We start from the raw sequence: 19,813 nt of genomic DNA on the forward strand, positions 1-19,813 counted from the left end.
TAAACTGTTGCAGTGTATAAAGTACAGAGAATTTGGCATGGGATGTCATAATGTCATTCTGGTTGAATAGACCATATAACCAGATTACAACCAGGTAAGATGTATTTTTATAATAACGTCAAGCTGCTTGGGAACAATGTCATATTTTGGTTGTTATACGGTCAGATAACCAGATTACAACCAGGTAGACATCTTTTTCTGGTCGCTAAAAAGAAGCCTAAAGCATATTTTTACAATCAGTATACAACTTACAACCACCATTTTCAAAGTGCTGCAAGAATGAGAGAGGAGAGGGGTGGAGAGACCCCAGTGACCCTGTACCTCTCATGGGTGAGGGATGGATCCAGTGGATGGGTAGCTTCTGGCATATCTCCCAGATCTTGGAGTTGAAGAGGAAAGCTGGGTTAGCGATGGGCTCCTCAGCAGGCACCCACACCTGGGAGTCCTCCACCACCTGCATGTCCATACCCTCTGTGATGCCCACCTGTCAGGGAGAGGAAACAAACACACACACACACACACAGTGAGTATCAAACACAGTGAGTATCAAACACAGTGAGTATCAAACACACCCACCCATGGACGCACGCACGCACGGACGCACGGACGCACGGACGGACGCACGCACGCACGCACGCACGCACGCACGCACGCACGCACGCACGCACGCACGCACGCACGCACGCACACACACACACACACACACACACACTCTCTCAAGCCCTCAGTTCTATGCCCTCTGCATTCTCAGCCCTCTCTTCCCAGAGCCCTGGCCGTGTCCTTTTATTCACCACCCCTTATGGCCCAACGGGAGTACCGCCACTTCCTGCCTCCTGCTGACTCCCGCTAGCCTGGACTTCCTTCTCGTTTTCTGTTTCTTCCTCTCAGGCCTCCAGGCTGCCCTTTCTCCCTGACAACAACAACACAAGACTCCAACAACGGCATAGATTTGACTTTGAAACGACTTTGTAGTGCTTTATACTTTATTGCGCCACGAAAGGCTGCAATATCGTTAAATCCGACAGACACAGTAATAAAGCATATAGCATCCTCTTCCCTCACACATCCCCTAATACCGCATTCAGCTCACAGCACTAGCGACATGCTTAATTTGTTTATACTGTAGTTCATGAGCTGTAAAGTAAACTATTAGTGCTTAATGATAGGGAATACGTGTCACTGCTATCTAAGAGATGTATAAAAGGGGCTTTGGCAATGCCGCATTCCACTACTGTGCCTGATGTGTTTCTTTATGTATATGTAAATACGTCGGCAAACAAACCCCTCTTCCCAGTGCCTCGTTAATTAGCAGCTGGAGAGAACAGCAAAACAGTTTACTTGACAAATGTTTTTACAAGGTGATTCTCTCCTAGTCTGAAGCTTAATTGCACATTAGTTGATCTTGATGTAGGATCCCGGGGCTATGGTTGGAGCCGGTATCATTTATATTAGGTTGTGCACTCTCGACTCTCCCTCCATTCCCTTCTCACCCCTCGCTGATTCTCGCTTTATTCTAATTTACGGTCTGCGCTACAGTCTCGCTGTAACTGTTTGTTGTGAAGTGACATGACATCAGTGAGCCTGCGGAGATGAACTCGCACCCCATTCCGGCCAGATGAAAGAATACCTAGCTTAGCGGCGTGGCCACTCAATTGCTAGTCGACTGGGTTTGCGCTTAGAAAAGCAGTCAAGCCTTTGACAGTTTGCTCTCACTCTTTTTCTCAGCTCATTTTTAGCCTGGTCTGGATCGGGCTAAGCTAATGACGACTCAGAGGAGGACTAGGGGGACTGTGGCGGCGTTCGCTCCTCCTGAACTACAGAAAGTAAAATGAAGGCCAGGAAACACAAACAGACCTCTCTAATTGGACTGCAGAACCGCTGAAGAGGAGCAACTAAGGAAACCTTCCCGAAATTAGGAAATGGAGGTCATGACACAGAGCACTGTAATATGACTTTTACTTTGCAGTTGAGACACAAGACCAATAAGTTACAAAGGGAGACTGCTCTCTGGGCAATATTTAAGTTTATCATGGCTGGTGTGGAATAGTGTTTTAAAAAGACCAATTGACAAGTACAAAGACGATGCGATAATGATTTTATGATGCAGTTATATCATAAATGAAGCTGTCTTGTATCTAATATTGGACATTGCTTAAGTAAAGATATTTTGTATTAGATGTCAGACTAATTATTTATTTACCATAGCTCGGAGCCTATGTAACTACATTCCACACACATTCAGTGTCATGCTGTAATGAACATACACTTGCCCTCTCTCGCTATAATGTCTTAAGGGTGCAACTTTGTGACTCAAGCTTATACTGTAGGTCACTTGTGTTTGTCATTGATCAATTAATATTTTCTCATGACACCATAAGACCCTGGATATACATGAACTGTACAGGACATTACTTCCCATCTGGCTGTCTCCCATACTATAAAGCCATGGCACATTTTGGTAACACTTTACTTGACACCCAGTGGCATAACACGTTATGACATGGTCATAACCATGTCATAACAATGTCATGACCCATATATTTACACCTTTTGTGACATATTGCACTATTTTATGGCTGGTAATGACACCTACATAAGAGTGTAAAAACCAACATTTATTCAAAAGAGTTTTTTCCCTGATAAGAAGTTTCCTTTCGTTTGAAAGTTCGTCTTAAATCCTTTTTTGTTGTTGTAATTAATTGTCTTCAGTCATGTTTTTTTTCTCATCATATTTAAAAGAAAATACACTTTATGACACTGCCATGAAGCATTATGACCATTCTGTGTCACTTCACTTGGATTAAGAAAATACACGTTATGAGACGATCAAGAAGGAATTTTGACCATTATAATCATGTAAGCCAGATATGCCTATCACGTACATGCCCTTACAGTTGAAGTCGGAAGTTTACATACACTTAGGTTGGAGTCATTAAAAGTCGTTTTTCAACCACTCCACAAATTTCTTGTTAACAAACTATAGTTTTGGCAAGTCGGTTAGGACATCTACTTTGTGCATGACACAAGTAATTTTTCCAACAATTGTTACCGACAGATTATTTCACTTATAATTCACTGTATCACAATTCCAGTGGGTCAGAAGTTTACATACACTAAGTTGACTGTGCCTTTAAACAGCTTGGAAAATTACAGAAAATGATGTCATGGCTTTAGAAGCTTCTGATAGGCTTGAGTCAATTGAGTCAATTGGAGGTGGAGTCAATTGGAGTCAATTGGAGTCAATCACTTGAGTCAATTGGAGGTGTACCTGTGGATGTATTTCAAGGCCTACCTTCAAACTCAGTACCTCTTTGCTTGACATCATGGGAAAATCAAAAGAAATCAACCAAACAAGTCTGGTTCATCCTTGGGAGCAATTTCAAAACCCCTGAAGGTACCACGTTCATCTGTACAAACAATAGAACTCAAGTATAAACACCATGGGACCACGCAGCTGTCATACCGCTCAGGAAGGAGACGCATTCTGTCTCCTAGAGATTAACGTACTTTGGTGCGAAAAGTGCAAATGAACACCAGAACAACAGCAAAGGACCTTGTGAAGATGCTGGAGGAAACAGGTACAAAGTATCTATATCCACAGTAAAACGAGTCCTATATCGACATAACCTGAAAGGCCGCTCAGCAAGGACGAAGCCACTGCTCCAAATCCGCCAGAAAAAAAACAGACAACAGTTTGCAACTGCACATGGGGACAAAGATAGTACTTTTTGGAGAAATGTCCTCTGGTCTGATGAAACAAAAATATAACTGTTTGGCCACAATGACCATCGTTATGTTTGTAGGAAAAAGGGGGAGGCTTGCAAGCCGAAGAACACCATCCCAACCATGAAGCACGAGGGTGGCAGAATCATGTTGTGGGGGTGCTTTGCTGCAGGAGGGCCTGGTGCACTTCACAAAATAGATGGCATCATGTTAAAAAAATTATGTCGATATATTGAAGCAACATCTCAAGACATCAGTCGGGAAGTTAAAGCTTGGTCACAAATGGGTCTTCCAAATGGACAATGACACCAAGCATACTTCGTAGCAACTACTTTGTAGCAAAATGGCTTAAGGACATCAAAGCCAAGGTATTGGAGTGGCCATCACAAAGACCTGACCTCAATCCTATGGAAAATTTGTGGGCAGAACTGAAAAAGCGTATGCGAGCAAGGAGGCTGCAAACCTGACTCAGTTACACCAGCTCTGTCAGGAGGAATGGGCCACAATTCACCCAATTTATTGTGGGAAGCTTGTGGAAGGCTACCCAAAACGTTTGACCCAAGTTAAACAATTTAAAGGCAATGCTACCAAATACTATTTGAGTGTATGTAAACTTCTGACCCACTGGGAATGTGATGAAAGAAATAAAAGCTGAAATAAATCATTCTCTCTATTATTCTGACATTTCACATTCTTAAAAGAAAGTGGTGATCCTAACTGACCTAAGACAGGGACTTTTTACTCTGATTAAATGTCAGGAATTGTGAAAAACTGAGTTTAAATGTATTTGGCTAAGGTGTATGTAAACTTCCGACTTCAACCGTATATCAGTCATCAGTCAGAAAGAGTGTGTCTTGACCTGCTCCTGATATCTGCTCCTGCATTTAACCCAGTCATTAGCAACAGAGCATTGGGGTAGGTGCATGTCTGACATCAATGTGTGCCAATTACAATGATAATTTCACATGGTCAAAAAAATTATAATTGTATAACAATGTTGCGACATAAGCTATGGTGTAATGGAATGTTTCGCCTTGTGTGGTAGTTTTTGTGCGTTTTGACACTCTTATGTAGGTGTCATAACCAGCCATAAAATAACACTATATGTCACAACAGGTGTAAATATATCTCTCATGACAGTGTTTTATGACCATATTATAACAAGTTATGTCAGCTGCTATGACACATGACATGGTTATGACCGTGTCATAATGTGTTATGACGCTGGGTGTCAAGTAAAGTGTTACCCACACTTTTAAAAATGTGAATGCTCCGCATGTTCAAAATGACACACAACTTTTTGTTTTAGTCATATGACATTTACCTACCTACATATAATTCCAAGAATCTGTGGTTGTTCCATGCATTGTTTGGCAATTGTTTGTGTTTTTCTTATCTGAGTGGGAGGTTTCCTTGCCAGCGAGGTTGGTTGTGGCAATACATATTAAGTGGTTACCCTGAGGAGGAAGAAGAGATCCAATAACACACTGTTCTACTGTCTGAAGAAGGAGGACAACGGGAATTTCATCAGCTTCAAGACTGGAGGGAAACTAGGGAAGGCTCAGGGATTACAGCCTCCCATCATTTCATATGAGGAACAAAGTGAAAATGGCCGAAGATACCGGCGGCAAACAATTCATGTTTGTCACCTGGTTCTACTCCCCGGGTGCTTTATTTCCTTATCAGCCACTCGCAGCTCCCCCACCGGCTGCATTGTTTTCACCTCACCTCTGAGAATCTGAGGCCCCAGACGTCCACCACTGAGCCCACATTCACATAGCCCGCAGCTTGGCTGAGCTGAGCAGCAGCAAAATCTGTTTTGTTTTTAATTAACCACTCTGTGGTTCACACGGTCGTAACATTTCTCAAATGACTGCCTCGCCTGGTTCACCAACTACATCTCAGACAGAGTTCAGTGAGTCAAATCGGAGGGCCTGTTGTCCGGACCTTTGGCAGTCTCTATGGGGGTACCACAGGGTTCAATTCTCGGGCTGACTCTTTTCTCTGTATATATCAACGATGTCGCTCTTGCTGCGAGTGATTCCCTGATCCACCTCTACGCAGACGACACCATTCTGTATACATCTGGCCCTTCTTTGGACACTGTGTTAACTAACCTCCAAACGAGCTTCAATGCCATACAACACTCTTTCCGTGGCCCCCAACTGCTCTTAAACGCTAGTAAAACCAAATGCATGCTTTTCAACCGTTCGCTGCCCGCACCCACCCGCCCAACTAGCATCACTACTCTGGACGGTTCTGACTTAGAATATGTGGACAACTACAAAAACCTAGGTGTCTGGCTAGACTGTAAACTCTCATTCCAGACTCATATTAAACATCTCCAATCCAAAATTAAATCTAGAATAGGCTTTATATTTTGCAACAAAGCCTCCTTCACTCACACCGCCAAACATACCCTCCATAAAACTGACCATCCTACCGATCCTCGACTTCAGCGATGTCATTTACAAAATAGCTTCCAATACTCATCTCAGCAAACTGGATGCAGTCTATCACAGTGCCATCCGTTTTGTCACCAAAGCCCCTTATACCACCCACCACTGCGACCTGTATGCTCTAGTCGGCTGGCCCTCGCTACATATTCGTCGCCAAACCCACTGGCTCCAGGTCATCTATAAGTCTTTGCTTGTTAAAGCCTCGCCTTATCTCAGCTCACTGCTCACGATAACAACACCCACCCGTAGCACGCGCTCCAGCAGGTATATATCACTGGTCATTCCCAAAGCCAACACCTCCTTTGGCCGCCTTTCCTTCCAGTTCTCTGCTGCCAATGACTGGAACGAATTGCAAAAATCGCTGAAGCTGGAGATGTATATTTCATAGCCCATCTGTACATAGCCCATCTGTAAATATCCCACCCAATCTACCTACCTCATCCCCATATTGTTTTTATTTAAATTTTCCTCCTGACAGAGCTGGTGTAACTGAGTCAGGTTTGTAGGCCTCCTTGCTTTCACACAATTTTTCAGTTCTGCCCACACATTTTCTATGGGATTGAGGTCAGGGCTTTGTGATGGCCACATCCAATTCCTTGACTTTGTTGTCCTTAAGCCAATTTGCTACAACTTTGTAAGTATGCATTGTCATTGTCCATTTGGAAGACCCATTTGCGGATGAACCAGACTTGTGGAGGGCTACAATTTTTTTTCTGGTGTCTTGGCTGATTTCTTTAGATTTTCCCATGATGTCAAGCAAAGAGGCACTGAGTTTGAAGGTAGGCCTTCAAATACATCAAATTATGTCAATAAGCTTATCAGAATTGTATATAGATTCTCTTTTTTCTACCATGTTATTGACTTGTTTATTGTTTACTCCATGTGTAACTCTGTGTTGTTGTCTGTTCGCACTGCTATGCTTTATCTTGGCCAGGTCGCAGTTGCAAATGAGAACTTGTTCTCAACTAGCCTACCTGGTTAAATAAAGGTGAAATAAAATAAAAATAAATAAAGAAGCTTCTCAAGCATTGATATCATATTCTGGAATTTTCCAAGCTGTTTAAAGGCACAGTCAATTTAGTGTTTATAAACTTCTGACCCACTGGAATTATGATACAGTGAATTATAAGTGAAATAATCTGTCTGTAAACAATTGTTGGAAAAATGACTGTGTCATACACAAAGTAGATGCCTTAACTGACTTGCCAAGACTATAGTTTACATTTAAGTCATTTAGCTGACGCTCTTATCCAGAGCGACTTACAAATTGGAAAGTTCATACATATTCATCCTGGTCCCCCCGTGGGGAATGAACCCACAACCCTGGCGTTGCAAGCGCCATGCTCTACCAACTGAGCCACAACTGAGCCAAACATTAGTTTGTTATCAATACATTTTTGGAGTGGTTGAAAAACGAGTTTTAATGACTCCAACCTAAGTGTATGTAAACTTCCGACTTCAACTGTATATTAATTAGTATGAGCTAATGTAGTAGGCTGGACAATTACTTTCTGTAAACAGGGACCAGACATTCAAAAGATGAGAGAGAAGGGGATGCAGCCTGGTTCTCCGTCTAAACAGCTTGTGTTCCTAAAGTCAGAAAGGGATATCTGGGATTTACTTGGCATGACAATGGAGCAACATTTACACATTGTTTTAATGATGTAGCTGGTAGAGGCTGAAAATATGTTGTGAGGCATTCATCTGCCGAACTTCATATACGGCTCTTAGGCCAGGAGAAGTGAAATGAATCGCTCGAAGAAATGTACGCACCCTTTAATGGCTTATACCTCTTCCTCAGATCCCTCTCTTACGTTCCCTTTCACACTTACCCCTTTAGGCTATTTTGGTCAAGCCTTTGGAGGAGTATGATTACAAATGTATATTAGTTCAAGATTGACAGCAAACACCATTTGATGTGTGGGTTGGGGGTTGGTGGGTTTGTGGGCAGCTTTCAGACGGTTTCATGTGTGCTGGAGACAGAGATTATACTTCAGCGGGAGAGGGCGGAGAAGAGCGGATGGTCAGGGTGAGTGTTTGAGCGCAGCTCCCCCGACTCGTCTTCTCTGTTTATTCCTACTACCCCTGCAAAATACATATTTTCCTCCACACACACACACACACACACACACACACACACACACACACACACACACACACACACACACACACACACACACACACACACACACACACACACACACACACACACACACACACACACACACACACACACACACACACACACACACACACACACACACACACACACACACACACACACACAAACACAGACACACATTGAGTCAGAGAGATGCAGATATTCATACTGTACCAGTATCTCTGTGTTCAAGGTCGCCACCTCTGTCACTTTGGGAAGCTCCCTGGTCTGGGTCTTGATGTAACACCTCTGATGTTTGGCGAACCGGATACCTGTGATTCCCTTTGAGTGGAAAAAGCGAGATGGAATAACACAACATTCTGATACGTATCATTTATTATTTTGTCTGTGATGTGGCACAGCATAGTGATGGGGCGATATAATTTTCCAAAAACGTTTCTTCAGTCTCTTGAAGAAAAATCTAAGCTCTTAATAACTAACAGAAGTTAGAACCTAATGAGGGTGTCTCTTGATTTTCTTTATCTTTGTTTTTCTCCTTCTACCTCTTTTTTCTTCTACCTCCTTCTAGATTACAGCACATTCAAAGACAATTTAGCTCCCGCAACACAAACCTCACTTTCAGAAGAGATTGAGTAAAAAATGAGGGGTTCTTCCAGGCGAAACAATACTTGATAGACAGGATATCTCAAGCAGGAAAGCCAAGCGACGTATCCCAGGGCGAAGCAGCAGTGGCATCCCAAATGGCACCCTTTTCCCTTGATAGTGCCTTCGGAAAGCATCAACACCCCTTTTTCACATTTTGTTGTGTTGCAGCCTGAATTTAGAATTGATTCAATTGAGATTTGGTGTCACTAGCCTACACACAATACCCCACAATATCAAATGGGAATTATGTTTGTATTTCTTTTTTAACATTAATACAAAATTAAAAGCTGAAATGTCTTGAGTCAATAAATATTCAACCCCTTTGTTATGGCAAGCCATAACAAATATATATAAAACATGTGCTTAATAATAATGACACATAATAAGTTCAATGGACGCACTGTGTGCAATAATAGTTTTCAACATGATTTTTGAATGACTGCCTCATCTTTGTACCCCACACATACAATTATCTGCAAGGTCCCTCAGTCAAGCAGTGACTGAGGGACCTTACAAAGCATCGCAAAGAAGGGCACCTATTGCTTGATGGATAAAAAAAAAGCAGGCACTGAATATCCCTTTGAGCACGGTGAAGTTATTAATTACACTTTGGATGGTGTATCAATACACCCAGTCACTATAAAGACGCAGGCGTCTTTCCTAACTCAGTTGCCAGAGAGGTAGGAAACCGCTTAAGGATTTCACCATAAGGCCAATGGTGACTTTAAAACAGTTACAGAGTTGAATGGCTGTAATAGGAGAAAACTTATGATGGTTCAACGACATTGTAGTTACTCCCCAATACTATCCTAAATGACAGAGTGAAAGAAGGAAGCCTGACAGAATACAAATATTCCGAAACATGTATCCTGTTTGCAAAAAGGAACTAAAGTAATAATACTGCAAAGTTAACAATTAACTTTTTGTCCTGATTACAAAATGTTATCTTTGGGGCAAATCCAACACAATTCATCATTGAGTACCACTCTTCATATTTTCAAGCATAGTGGTGGCTGCATCATGTTATGGGTATGCTTGTCATCGGCAAAGACAAGGCCAAATATACACTGGAGTTGCTTACCAAGACGATGTTGAATGTTCCTGAGTGGCCTAGTTACAGTTTTGATTTAAATCGGCTTGAAAATCTGTGGCAAGACTTAAATGGCTGTCTAGCAATGATCAATAACCAACTTCACAGAGCTTGAAGATTTTTTAAAATAATAAATGTGCAAATATTGTACAATCCAGATGTGCAAAGCTCTTAGAGAAGCACCTAGAAAGACACCGCTGTAATTGCTAACAAAGGTGATTCTAACATGTATTGACTCCGGAGGTTGAATACTTATCTAGTCAAGATATATCAGTGTTTTATGATTCATATTTTTTCTTCCACTTTGACAGAGTATTTTGTGTACATTTTTCACACAATTTTTAAAATGTAAATCCATTTTAATCCCACTTTGTAACACAACAAAATGTGGAAAAAGTCAAGGGGTGTGAATACTTTCTGAAGTTACTGTATATGGCATAGGGTGATATTTGCAATGCATCCAGTGTTTCTACGGAGGCTGCCCCCGCTGAATTAGTCAGTCATAGGTTCCTGTCACTCTCTTAATCTGTGCAGCCTAGTGAAGAACCACTCTTTTCAGCTCCATTGATGATCCCCCACCTTGTGGAATGCAGGGCCTTTTCAATTTGACGACGACAGGAGAACGCCTATTTCAACAAAGCAGACATATCTGTTAATTATCTTTGTGTGCAATTATCTGTTTGACTAAGTAGTTCTGCTGGAATAAGTCTGAAAGCCCACGAAAGCATATGAGATTGTAACTCGTGCCGTCTCTAGGGCTACCTGAGTCATGTGCATGTGAGAATAGAGTGCTGGATCTTCACCGGCCACGCTCGCCTTAACATTGTATCACGATAAGTGGTGGCATGAAAATGGACTTGATTCAATCGTAATTTAATTACATCTACATGGCGTAGAGCTCTAATAACCTTTCTGACTTTAAATTAGCGTTAACTTGTAAATACGGACGTTCTATTCCACTTGCCTTTAGAGGTCACGCACGACGACATGATATGAAGCCTGTCATAATCCCCTTGTCTGTAATTGTCTTTAAAACGTCGCAATAATAGTCGCCGACACAGACGTATAATGTTGATGCCTGACTTTATTGTGATGAGCCCCTGTGTATTTTACTGTAACGGCGAGCGCCACTACAGAGACAGAAAAAGGACAATCTCGTGATGTGATGCAATGATTAACGGAATTGGTCAACCAGAAAATAAAGAAAATACACATCATTATGGGGATAATACATGGGAAAAGGATGCAAGGTTTATAAAATAATGTCAGAATACCGGCTCGCTATTCATCCATGATTAAACATGCTACACGTATACTGATAGCTTTGATTTGATTGGAGGGCTCATTGCATTGCCATTGCAGAGAAAGGTTAGGGGACGCTGTACTAATCATTGTCACTTGGGCTCTATATTACCATCTCTTCCCGCATCTAGCATCTTGTGAGTGTCAGCCCAGATAATGTGTTGAGGAAACAAACATGGATGCTCATTCTACCTTTAATAAATGAACAGTTAATTAACTCCACACTCTCCCCTCCTGTTAAAGGGGGCCCTAAACCCATGCCATGAAATATTATCTCTGAGTCGCTGAACCTCTGTTTGTGCTTTCCTTTCATTCACAGTCGTGTTCAGGGTCGTGCACATTTAAGGCACAAAACTGGAAAAACTTTTCACAACGGAAAATATAAATTATTGTTTGTTTTTGGACAACTTAAGGTAGTGCCTTCCTATTTCAGTCCATTTCCCTCTGTTTTGAGCCTAATGGACACAACCCAGGATTAATGTCGCTTGCCGTAAACAATAAACAATGTAATCTTTGGATATTGGAATATCTGAGAAACAGTGTGTCGTTTAAGGAAAATATAGATTATTTATAGACTAAATGTAAAGCAGATAATTGCAGTATAGAATCTCGATTGATATGACGAGGAACTGTGTGTTGCTCATAAAGGTAACCTGGAAGACTTCACATAAAAAGGATCAGTGTCTTAGATTGAATCAATTTGTAGAACACAAGTTTGTATTGATGTCAAGCGCAAGGTTCTGGCCTACTCTCATCTATACTCTTTCCCCCAAATTAATTCTACATCATTATTTGAAAAGTATTCTTGTATTATTGCTTATTTTGATATGGTTCGAAAGTAATTCATTGTGTAATAGGAATGATTTAGAGCTTTACTCTAGTTCCAGATATCATTTTTAACAAAAGAGAGTAACCTTCAAGCGTCTTTTGCATCGAATTGCATCAAAATATATATATTTTTTAGAAGAGCTACATTGAAATACATTAGATGTGTTGGTGGTAGTTGCACTATGTGACCATAATTATTGTCATACACAAAACTGTTGAATATGCTTGAATGCCAGTCCTGTCCTCTACTGGTATTCATATCAGTTCTTGTGACCATAATAATTCTAATACATTACTGTTGAATATGCTTGAATGCCAGTCCTGTCTTTTACTGGTATTCTTATCTCCACTTCTTGTTCCCTAGGTTCGTCCTGCAGCATGTTGCCTGTATTAACCTGAACAAAAGAAGCGACATTATCTGCCCATTTCAATTCCTCATTCACAGCCCTTGAGCTTGACGGAGATGGTTTTTAAGGTGGCGTTTGAATTTGTAATGACTTGAAACATCCTTTATTTTAAAAAGTCTATTAAACGCCCCCCCCCCCCCCCCTCCTCAGCTAACACTTAGTATAACTTATAATAAGGTTTGTGTTTTCCTCCACTCTCTTCTTTTCTTTTGTAATCAAAATGGCTGGAATTATTCCGCTCGCTCACTTGTTTCGCCATCTCCCGTGGCAGTGCCCGGAATCAAACGCATTTTCTTGGTGAATTTGCCTCACTGACAGAAGTGGATAATTCAGACTGGATGGGATGGAGCTATAGAATGCAGGTCATTATCTTGGTTTTCCAAGATGGCGTAGCAGTGTAGACGTGTTTTGTTTTGTCCTCTCGTGTACGTTTGTATTTTTCGTATTTCTTGTATATATTTTAAAAAAAAAATCTATCTCTTTTCGATTTTTAATTCGATTATACCTTCCGGTAACCTACCTCACCCAATGTGATACGGAATGGCTATTATTTTCTTAAACTTTGGAACACATTCAAGAACCCCCAGTAGCTAACCAGCTAATCAGCTACAAGCTATTTAGTCATTTTTAGCCGCTGCTAGCAGCTTTTACCTTCTGCACAGACACCAGCCCTGTTATTAGCCTGGATATTACTCACCAATTTACCAGCATCGGACTGTCTCTCCACAACAACGCCGGATTCCTGCCGTAATCCCTGAGCCACTACTTCTGATCCTCACAGCTAGCTTGCAGCTAACGCCACTGCCACGAAGCTAGCACCAGTTAGCAAACACAATTCTACAATACCTCTTTCGCCATCGCCATCCGGCTTGGATTCTCTGTCGACACGACCACGTCTGGTCTGCAGACGAATACCCCATCCGCTGTGCCCTCAACCGGCCTCCGTCTGAGCAGACCCCCTCCGTCTGAGCAGACCACCCCCCGGGCTACTAACTTTAAACGCCGCGTGCTAGCGTAGCGGCGGCTTCCCTGCTCCATCTACGGCTGCCCCCTGGACACTATGATCACTTGGCTACATAGCTGATGCCTGCCGGACTGTCCATTAATTCACGGTGCTCCATTCTGTTTATTTGTGTTTTATCTGTCGGCTCTGTGTTTTAACTCAGGCTCTGTGTGTAGTTAATCCGACCCTCTCTGCCTAGTCATCGCCATTTTTACCTGCTGTTGCTGTGTTAGCTGACTAGCTGCTGTTATCTCACCTGTTGTTTTAGCTAGCTCTCCAAATCAAGACCTGCAATCACTTTATGCTTTACTGTATGTCTCTCTCAAATATCAATATGCCTTGAATACTGTTGTTCAGGCTAGTTATCATTGTTTTGGTTTGCAATGGACCCCGTAGTTCCACTCTCCGTACCTCTGATACCTCCTTTGTCCCACCTCCCACACATGCGGTGACCTCACCCATTGAGACCAGCATGTCCAGAGATACAACCTCTCTTATCATCATCCAGTGCCTGGGCTTGCCTCCGCTGTACCCGTGCCCCACCATACCCGTCTGCACATTATGCCCAGAATCTATTCTACCACACCCATAAATCTGCTCCTTTTATTCCTTGTCCCCAACGCTCTAGGCGACCAGTTTTGATAGCCTTTAGCCGCACCCTCATCCTACTACTCCTCTGTTCCTCGGGTGATGTGGAGGTAAACCCAGGCCCTGCATATCCCCAGGCACCCTCATTTATTGACTTCTGTGATCGAAAAAGCCTTGGCCTCATGCATGTCAACATCAGAAGCCTCCTCCCTAAGTTTGTCTTACTCACCGCTTTAGCACACTCTGCCAACCCTGATGTCCTTGCCGTGTCTGAATCCTGGCTTAGGAAGGCCACCAAAAAGATTGAGATTGCCATACCCTGAGATTGCCATACCCAACTATAACACTTTCCGTCAAGATAGAACTGCCAAAGGGGGAGGAGTTGCAATCTACTGCAGAGATAGCCTGCAAAGTTCTGTCATACTTTCCAGGTCTATGCCCAAACAGTTCGAACTTCTAATTTTAAAAATTAATCTCTCCAAAAATAAGTCTCTCACTGTTGCCGCCTGCTACCGACCCCCCTCAGCTCCCAGCTGTGCCCTGGACACCATCTGTGAATTGATCGCTCCCCATCTAGCTTCAGAGTTTGTTCTGTTAGGTGACCTAAACTGGGCTATGCTTAACACCCCGGCAGTCCTACAATCTAAGCTAGATGCCGTCAATCTCACACAAATCATCAAGGAACCCACCAGGTACAACCCTAAATCCGTAAACATGGGCACCCTAATAGACATTATCCTGACCAACTTGCCCTCCAAATACACCTCTGCTGTCTTCAATCAAGATCTCAGCGATCACTGCCTCATTGCCTGTATCCGCTACGGGTCCGCGGTCAAACGACCACCCCTCATCACTGTCAAACGCTCCCTAAAACACTTCTGCGAGCAGGCCTTTCTAATCGACCTGGCCCGGGTACCCTGGAAGGATATTGACCTCATCCCGTCAGTTGAGGATGCCTGGTCATTCTTTAAAAGTTACTTCCTCACCATATTAGACAAGCATGCTCCGTTCAAAAAATGCAGAACTAAGAACAGATATAGCCCTTGGTTCACTCCAGACCTGACTGCCCTCGACCAGCACAAAAACATCCTGTGGCGAACTGCAATAGCATCGAAGAGCCCCCGCGATATGCAACTGTTCAGGGAAGTCAGGAACCAATACACGCAGTCAATCAGGAAAGCAAAGGCCAGCTTTTTCAAGCAGAAATTTGCATCCTGTAGCTCTAACTCCAAAAAGTTCTGGGATACTGTAAAGTCCATGGAGAACAAGAGCACCTCCTCCCAGCTGCCCACTACACTGAGGCTAGGTAACACGGTCACCACCGATAAATCCGTGATAATCGAAAACTTCAACAAGCATTTCTCAACGGCTGGCCATGCCTTCCTCCTGGCGACTCCAACCTTGGCCAACAGCCCCGCCCCCCCCCGCTGCTACTCGCCCAAGCCTCCCCAGCTTCTCCTTTACCCAAATCCAGATAGCAGATGTTCTGAAAGAGCTGGAAAACCTGGACCCATACAAATCAGCTGGGCTTGACAATCTGGACTCCCTATTTCTGAAACTGTCCGCCGCCATTGTCGCACCCCCTATTACCAGCCTGTTCAACCTCTCCTTCGTATCATCTGAGATCCCCAAGGATTGGAAAGCTGCCGCGGTCATCCCCCTCTTCAATGGGGGAGACACCCTGGACCCAAACTGTTACAGACCTATATCCATCCTGCCCTGCCTATCTAAGGTCTTCGAAAGCCAAGTCAACAAACAGATCACTGACCATCTCGAATCCCACCGTACCTTCTCCGCTGTGCAATCCGGTTTCCGAGCCGGTCACGGGTGCACCTCAGCCACGCTCAAGGTACTAAACGATATCATAACCGCCATCGATAAAAGACAGTACTGTGCAGCCGTCTTCATTGACCTGGCCAAGGCTTTCGACTCTGTCAATCACCATATTCTTATCGGCAGACTCAGTAGCCTCGGTTTTTCTAATGACTGCCTTGCCTGGTTCACCAACTACTTTGCAGACAGAGTTCAGTGTGTCAAATCGGAGGGCATGCTGTCCGGTCCTCTGGGAGTCTCTATGGGGCTACCTCAGGGTTCAATTCTCGGGCCGACTCTTTTCTCTGTATATATCAATGATGTTGCTCTTGCTGCGGGCGATTCCCTGATCCACCTCTACGCAGACGACACCATTCTGTATACTTCTGGCCCTTCCTTGGACACTGTGCTATCTAACCTTCAAACGAGCTTCAATGCCATACAACACTCCTTCCGTGGCCTACAACTGCTCTTAAACGCTAGTAAAACCAAATGCATGCTTTTCAACCGTTCGCTGCCTGCACCGGCACGCCGGACTAGCATCACCACCCTGGACGGTTCCGACCTAGAATATGTGGACATCTATAAGTACCTAGGTGTCTGGCTAGACTGCAAACTCTCCTTCCAGACTCATATCAAACATCTCCAATCCAAAATCAAATCTAGAGTCGGCTTTCTATTTCGCAACAAAGCCTCCTTCACTCACGCCGCCAAATATACGCTAGTAAAACTCACTATCCTACCGATCCTCGACTTCGGCGATGTCATCTACAAAATAGCTTCCAATACTCTACTCAGCAAACTGGATTCAGTTTATCACAGTGCCATCCGTTTTGTTACTAAAGCACCTTATACGACCCACCACTGCGACCTGTATGCCCTAGTCGGCTGGCCCTCGCTACATATTCGTCGTCAGACCCACTGGCTCCAGGTCATCTACAAGGCTATGCTAGGTAAAGTGCCGCCTTATCTCAGTTCACTGGTCACGATGGCTACACCCACCCGTAGCACGCGCTCCAGCAGGTGTATCTCACTGATCATCCCTAAAGCCAAAACCTCATTTGGACGCCTTTCCTTCCAGTTCTCTGCTGCCTGCGACTGGAACGAATTGCAAAAATCTCTGAAGTTGGAGACTTTTATCTCCCTCAACAACTTTAAACATCTGCTATCCGAGCAGCTAATCGATCGCTGCAGCTGTACATAGTCCATCGGTATATAGCCCACCCAATTTACCTACCTCACCCCCCATACTGCTTTTATTTATTTACTTTTCTGCTCTTTTGCACACCAGTATCTCTACTTGCACATGATCATCTGATGATTTATCACTCCAGTGTTAATCTGCTAAATTGTAATTATTCGATTTATTGCCTACCTCCTCATGCCTTTTGCACACATTGTATATAGATTCTCTTTTTTTCTACCATGTTATTGACTTGTTTATTGTTTACTCCATGTGTAACTCTGTGTTGTTGTCTGTTCACACTGCTATGCTTTATCTTGGCCAGGTCGCAGTTGCAAATGAGAACTTGTTCTCAACTAGCCTACCTGGTTAAATAAAGGTGAAATAAAACATAAAAAAATAAAAAAATGGAGGAGGAACCAGCAATATGCATGCTTTCCGTGTATGTTTGTGTGTGTGTGCGCGCGCAAGTGCTTGCGTGTGAGTATGAGTGTGAGACGTAACTGAGACCTCTTGTTATTAGATATTTCGTTTTCTATAGAAAAAAAGTGTTCCAAAAATGTTTTTCAGCTGTTCCCATAGGATAAATATTTTTGGTTCCAGGTAGAACCCTTTTGGGTTCCATGTAGATTGTAGAACCCTCTTGAAAAGGGTTCTACATGGACCCCAAAAAGTTTTTACCTGGAACCAAAAAGGGTTCTCCAAAGGATTCTCCTATGGGGACAGCCGAATAACCCTTTTAGGTTCTAGAAAGCACTTTTTGTGTGTGTGCGTGTTGGGTAAGGGGTGGTGTATGAGAGGGAGTTGAAAGCTCTTGTTATGAGTTATTTAGTATTATTTATGACACGCATTGTCACATCAGCTTTTTCTGTGTGAGAGAGAGAAAAAAACAGGAGAGTGCAGGGTATTGTCGAAGAAGATATGATTTCAGGAGAACAGAAATGCTTTTACACAATATAAGAACAATTTGGAAAGGGCTCAAACACAAATTCAATCATTCTGCAAAAAAACTATAATAATAATAAAAAAGTGACTGTAAATGAAGTATGCATAAAGTATACTGTACATAATGTGTATTTTGTCAATACTTACATGTTTGAAGTCGTGGACCTCGAGGACCTCATTGCTACCGTTGCCCATCCTGAAGATCTCAATGCGGTGGGTGGGGTCAATCTCCATGATGCTGTCTGTTTCCATGCCGTCCAGCACGGCCTTATAATGTTGGTCGTACACCTGGAGACACAGGACCAATCAGAAACATCCTCAGCCTAGCTGACAGGTCATTTAACCAATAATACACGAGGGTGGGGCAACTTAACTGAATAGCTCAAATCGACAGCCTTTCAATAGGCTTAATATCAGTGACGTGTATTCATGGATGCCAAGGGAAGCCAGGCTTCCCCAAAAACTTTACCAATAAAGAAATATAAAAACCTAAATAATGTATCTTTCGTCTCTGTTTCATAATTTTCCTTCAATTCGCAAGAGGCACCGGAGAAAACATGCGAGCGAGCAAAACAGCGCCCCTCTGTCTCTATGCGTAGCCCATCTATCTGATGCTGTCTGATCAAAAAGAGTATGATATTGTTGCCGCGTAGCCTTGAATGCAAGGGAAGCCAGCGAGCATTTGGCCTCAATTTGATAAAAACAGTAAAATAATAGCCAATCAGCATTGAAAGGATCTGAGCAAGCTCAACTGTGAATGGTCCTGGCGCCAGTTTGGATTTGGGTTCACACCAATCACATCACAACAAAAGCCAAAAGTCATTGACAAAAAAACCCGTAATTGTTGTATCTCATTTTGTTGTCCTCCAGTGGCTAGCAAGCTAGCTAAAATTGGCCCTTTCCTAAATTAGCCACAGATGGAGATAGAGATTTGGACTTGGTTCTACTTAATTCTCGATACTGGGCAATGATTATAACAGTGATTCTGATCCAACCATGAATTCATACTTTGTGCCCCTGGTCTGAAGTTCAATATGTAGCTAGATGTAGTGGCTCATCATTGCCCATGAAAGGAAGTTAGGCTAGCGAGCAAGCATTTTAGCCAGGACAACAAAAACTAAAAGTGTGTAGCCTACTGTATGACAGAGTCCTACACTGTTTTGGCAACATGAAAGATTGGAGGATAGCATTGGTGAGTCAACGTGTTTTTTCTACTTTCGCACACACACACACACACACACACACACACACACACACACACACACACACACACACACACACACACACACACACACACACACACACACACACACACACACACACACACACACACACACACACACACACACACACACACAAATCAGTACCATGGACAGCCACATATTTAGCTTACGTTGATTAGACTAAATTGTTTTTGGTATCTTTTATTTGTCACTATATTAGACATACAGTATATATATATATATACATAGTATATATAAGCATACAGTATATATGTGGACACCCCTTCAAATTAGTGGATTTGGCTATTTCAGCGACACCTGTTGCTGACAGGTGTATAAAATCAAGCACACATCCATGCAATCTCCTTAGACAAACATTGGCAGTAGAATGGCCTTACTGAAGAGCTCAGTGACTTTCAATGTGGCACCATCATAGGATGCCACCTTTCCAATAAGTCAGTTCATCACATTTCTGCCCTGCTA

At 42.9% G+C, this 19,813-nt stretch overlaps 1 protein-coding gene across 1 annotated transcript in view; it reads right to left on the reverse strand.

Annotated features, from left to right (window-relative positions):
* Positions 1–19,813, reverse strand: part of LOC139580188 (tenomodulin-like) — a 112,507-nt gene that overhangs the window by 10,803 nt on the left and 81,891 nt on the right. The window contains exons 2-4 of the mRNA XM_071408764.1: positions 18,255–18,395; positions 8,518–8,625; positions 322–484 (exon numbers count right to left, since the gene is read on the reverse strand). Coding sequence (XP_071264865.1) covers positions 322–484; positions 8,518–8,625; positions 18,255–18,395 — 412 coding nt within the window. The remainder of the gene's footprint in view (positions 1–321; positions 485–8,517; positions 8,626–18,254; positions 18,396–19,813) is intronic.

This window comes from Salvelinus alpinus, chromosome 7 (genome assembly GCF_045679555.1).
Source record: "Salvelinus alpinus chromosome 7, SLU_Salpinus.1, whole genome shotgun sequence".
Classification (NCBI taxonomy): Eukaryota; Metazoa; Chordata; class Actinopteri; order Salmoniformes; family Salmonidae; genus Salvelinus; species Salvelinus alpinus.